The 5,036-nt window shown below is 39.7% G+C and overlaps 1 protein-coding gene across 1 annotated transcript; it reads left to right on the plus strand.

Annotated features, from left to right (window-relative positions):
• Positions 1–4,139: 4,139 nt before the first annotated feature.
• Positions 4,140–4,589, plus strand: LOC132613129 (uncharacterized mitochondrial protein AtMg00860-like). Its single transcript, XM_060327178.1, has one exon. It carries the CDS (start codon positions 4,140–4,142, stop codon positions 4,587–4,589), a length of 450 nt encoding a protein of 149 aa, XP_060183161.1.
• The last annotated feature ends 447 nt before the right edge of the window (positions 4,590–5,036 follow it).

Genomic DNA, 5,036 nt, shown 5'->3' on the forward strand with positions numbered 1-5,036 from the left:
ATGTATATGTATTCAGGGGATATGGGGAAGGTGAGGCGCTATAGACGCATAGCCACCTGGTCAGCTGGCATATCATGATTTCATCCCGGACGCGGGATATATGGGTTATGGATCGGGCCGTACGTTCCTCGGCACTAACTTATTATATTTATGGATTGGGCCGTACGTTCCTCGGCACTAACACATGATGACATATGGATCGGGCTGCGCGTTCCGCAGCAATTTACTATATGATGCTTTATGAGTATGCATGCATGGATCCGCCTTAAGAGGCAAGCAATTATCGATTATCTCCTTGTACTTACTTTACTTTCTTATTCTTACTTTATTTCTTGATGTATGCCTTACATACTCAGTACAATTCTCGTACTGACATCCTTTTCTTTGGATGCTGTGTTCATGCCCACAGGTAGACGGGAAAGCGGTCCAGACTGATAGGAGTCACTAGCCGAACTGAAGAGCACTCCATCTTCCGGAGGTGCTAATTGGTTGTTCCTTTTGTGTATATATTTGTATGCCACTCAATAGAGGCTCGTAGATGCTCGATGTGGGTTGTGTGGTTCCACAACGTGGGTAGTACGTATGTGGATAAGTACATCGAGATATGTTTTGTATTAACGCGTTATATTTTTGTAATGAAAAGCAAAATCCTCTTTTTAAAGTTAACCGGAAATAGATGAATGATTGTTAAATGGGTTAGGTAAATGATAGCACGAGCGGTGCTCGGTGGTTAGCCCCGGGTGCCCGTCGCGGCCCCTAGCCGGGTCGTGACAATTATCGTCGTCATCATTTTCATCATTACCATTATCGTCGTCATCATTATCGTCGTTCATGACATCTATCCTTATATGATTGTTCGTCATATGAGGAATTTAGTAGAATCGTAATACATATCAAGAATTATAAGCTTTGTAGATTTTTGAAGATAGAATCATTTGGAGAGCATCATAGGCTCATAGAAGAATAGATATTTGGCCAAAGAACCATGCCTTATGAAAGAAGGGTTATCCTTACATACCTTTCCGTTCAACTATTTTATCACTTGCACGTTCTCCTTCAATGCTCACGTTTCTACCTTCATTAGAGTTATACTATCATTAGAAAATCGATAGCTAGCATACACGACTAACACTAGAGAAAATTGGACAGCATCTCCTTTATTTATACGACTTCCTCCATATCATATATCAACTCCCAAACGTTAATAATATATTCACTATATCATAACAATAGTCTTTATTCATCAACATTATCCATATCTCTCGATTCACTTCCAATTATCCATATCCATTGTCATAACAGACAATTACATTCATTCATATACAATGTCTATCCCATGTTCTTAACATCATTTATAACATATCCATATCACAACACATCAATAATCATGACTCAATTCAAGCTATTACTCAAAATGTCACTATTTCCACATTCATGACCCATTTTTCTATATTCTTCTACAATCCAAGTGTTTCAACTTTGAAATACCTTAAACAACATGGAAATACCATAAATCTTACCTTATATGGTGTAGGGATGAGCCTTGGGTGAAAACACTTCACTTGAGCAAAACCCTAGTTTCACCTTCACTTGGATTCCTTGCCTTGGATGAACTTTAATGGGTTTCTTACACTTGATTCACTTAGTTTGATGTTGTTGATCACTAATATCTCTTGAATTCTTGTGGGAGGGGTGTAGAGAGATGCTTTAGAGAGAAGGGGTGTGAAAGGGAAAATGAAATAAAATGAATCTTGGTCCCTTATTAATACACCAAATATGTCCCGACCAGTTTCTACGGACCAACATGCGTTCCGTATAAATTATACTGACCGTATGTCTGGCTGTATATTTAGTCCAGAGAGGGGTGCTATTCTGGGCTGATTATACGGTGAAACATACGGTTTGTATGTTTTATACGGCCAGTATGTTTGGCCGTATAATGCCCAGTTTTCCGAGGTTCTTTCTCGTCGACTCGTTTGATCTCCAATCCTTATGGAACCTTCTTAGCACTTATTTATCACCTCATCGACAATCTAAGGGACCTTATAACTCTTCTCCAAAGCATTTTTAAATCCTCGTTAACTTGTTACTCATAATTACTTGTCGATACCTATCGTATGCCTTGCCTTCTTTTGGCAAACTTTCTTTCCATATCTCAAACTTCTTTGAAATCTTAATTAGGGTCATCAAATGTCATTCCTTACTTATTGAAATACCGTATACTCGTGCTCTTCATTGGTCTATTCACTGTGCATCAACGGAAAAATTTTCGAGGTGTAACAGGTACACTCCCTAGTGACAGAGTTGCAAACCCGAGGAATGATGGTGAGCATGCTTGCAAGGCAATTACTACTAGGAGTGGTAAGGTACTTGGGGAAGAAAAGTTGGTTCATGAAGATGAAGTAGTTGATTACGAGACACCTATTGTTGAACCCATTGTTGTTGAAGAAGTTGATGTTCCTAAAAATAACCGGGCGAGCATTGAAAAGTCCATTGTTATTGAATAGATACCAAGTAAAGAAAAGGTCCGGAATTTCTAGCACCCATTCCTAAACCCCCACCGCCATTTCCTCAAAGATTGGCAAAGAAAGTGGATGATGGCACATTTATTAAATTTATTGAAAAATTGAAGCAACTCTCAATTAATATCCCATTGGTAGAAGCACTTGAGAAAATGCTCGGTTATGCAAAATTCATGAAAGATCTTATGACCAAGAGGAGGCAAGCTAGTTTCAAAACGGTGGACGTTACACATCATTGTAGCTTCATTGTAACTAAGGCCTTGGTTTAAAATAAAGAAGACCCTGAAACTTTTACTATTCCTTGCACTATTGGGATGTATAAATTTGCCAAAGCTTTATGTGACCTTGGTGCTAGTATCAATGTGATGCCGCTTGAAATGTTTAACAAGTTGGATTTGGGCAGTCCCCGACCCACAATAATGTGGCTACTCATGGCGGACCGGACCGTGAAGAGGCCAGTAGGGATCCTTTTTAATATGCTTGTAAGGGTGGATCGGTTCATATTTCCGATCGATTTTGTGACCTTGGATTATGAGGTTGACTTTGAAGTTCCCATAATCTTGGGAAGACCATTCCTAGCCATGGGCTAGCTCTTGTTGATGTTGAAATTCCTAGCCACGGGGCTAGCTCTTGTTGATGTTGATAGAGAAGACCTCAAATTCTGGATGAACGATGAAGAAGTCACTTTTTATATTTGTAAGTAAATGAAACAACCGGTGGCTATGAGTGTTATATCGGTTATTGACATTATTGATGAGGTCGTGGAGAACACTGTTGCTTATGAGTATGTTGGGGCAGTATTGGCGGTGGTTTTAATGAATTATGATGAGGAAAACTATGAAGAATTCGAGGAGTGGTTAATGCATTTGTTGGGTTGGGGTCATACAACCCAAAAGGCTTGATCTTGATTTAGAAAATACAAAAACTCCTCTCGCAAAGCCATCAATTCTTGAACCACCTACCTAGAGCTCAAACCTCTCTCTTCACATTTGAGGTAGAAATTTCTAGGACCAAACAATGGCTATCTGGCAAAGGTTTAAAAAGGCTATCGAGTGGTCGATTGCGGATATCCAAGGAATTCCTCTGGGCATTTGTATTCATAAAATACAACTCTATGAATATTGTGTCCCTAGTATTGAGCATCAAATGAGGTTGAACCCTCCCATGCAAGTAGTTGTGAAAAAGAAGATCATCAAATGGTTAGATGCTGGAGTGGTGTACCCAATATCGGATAGCCCATGGGTTAGTCCAGTTCAATGTGTCCCCAAGAAAAGTGGTATTACCATGGTGCCAAATGAGAAGAACGAGTTAATCCCAACTCGTAGAATCACCGGTTGGAGGGTATGCATGAATTACTGAAAGTTGAATAGTTGGACAAAAAGGGATCATTTCCCAATGCTGTTCATGGACCAAATGTTAGATAGGATTAAGGGGAGGGACTTCTATTACTTTCTAGATAGATACTCGGGGTATAACCAAATCACCATTGCACCCGAGGATCAAGAGAATACTACTTTCACATGTCCTTATGGTACCTTTGCCTTCAAAAGAATGCCTTCCGGCCTATGTAGTGCTCCCGCCACTTTCCAACGATGCATGATGTATATATTCTCCGATATGGTGGAGGAATCCATTGAAATCTTCATGGATGACTTCTCCGTAGTCGGAGACTCTTTTGAGCATTGCTTGGAGAACTTGGCACAAGTGTTGAAACATTGTGAAGAGATAAACTTGGTCCTAAATTGGGAAAAATGTCTCTTTGTGGTCAAAGACGGCATCGTTCTTGGGCCCAAAATCTCGAAAAGAGGAATAGAGGTTGATAAAGCCAAAATCGAAGTCATTGTTAAACTTCCTCCTCCCATAACCGTCAAAGGTGTCCGAAGTTTCCTAGGCCATGCTGAATTTTATAGGAGATTTATCAAAGATTTATCCAAAGTGGATAATCCCTTATGCAAATTGTTGGAAACGGAATCAAAGTTTGTGTTTGATGAGGGGTGGTTCAAGGCGTTTGAATGTTTGAAAGAAAAGCTCACTTCAGTACCCATTATTATTGCACCAGATTGGTAAAAACCGTTTGAACTTATATGTGATGCATGTTGGTTTGCTATGGGATCCGTTCTGGGTCAAAGACTTGAGAAAATCTTTCACCCCATCTATTATGCAAGTAAAACTCTCAATGGGGCTCAAATGCATTATATCATCATAGAACAAGAGTTGCTTGCAATTGTGTATGCCTTTGAGAAATTTCGAGCCTATTTATTGGGAATTCATGTCATTGTTCACACTTATCATGCGGCACTTTGGTATCTCTTGGCAAATAAAGATGCTAAGCCTAGGTTGATTCGTTGGGTGTTACTTTTGCAAGAGTTTGACTTTGAAGTCATGGATCGAAAGGGGTGTGAAAACCAAGTGGCGGATCATTTGTCACGACTTGAAGAAAGTAACCGACTAATGGATGGGCATGAAATTAAAGAATCATTCTGGGATGAGAAAGTGATGGAAGGGTCACATGAT

Source organism: Lycium barbarum, chromosome 10, assembly GCF_019175385.1.
Source record: "Lycium barbarum isolate Lr01 chromosome 10, ASM1917538v2, whole genome shotgun sequence".
In the NCBI taxonomy this organism is placed as follows: Eukaryota; Viridiplantae; Streptophyta; class Magnoliopsida; order Solanales; family Solanaceae; genus Lycium; species Lycium barbarum.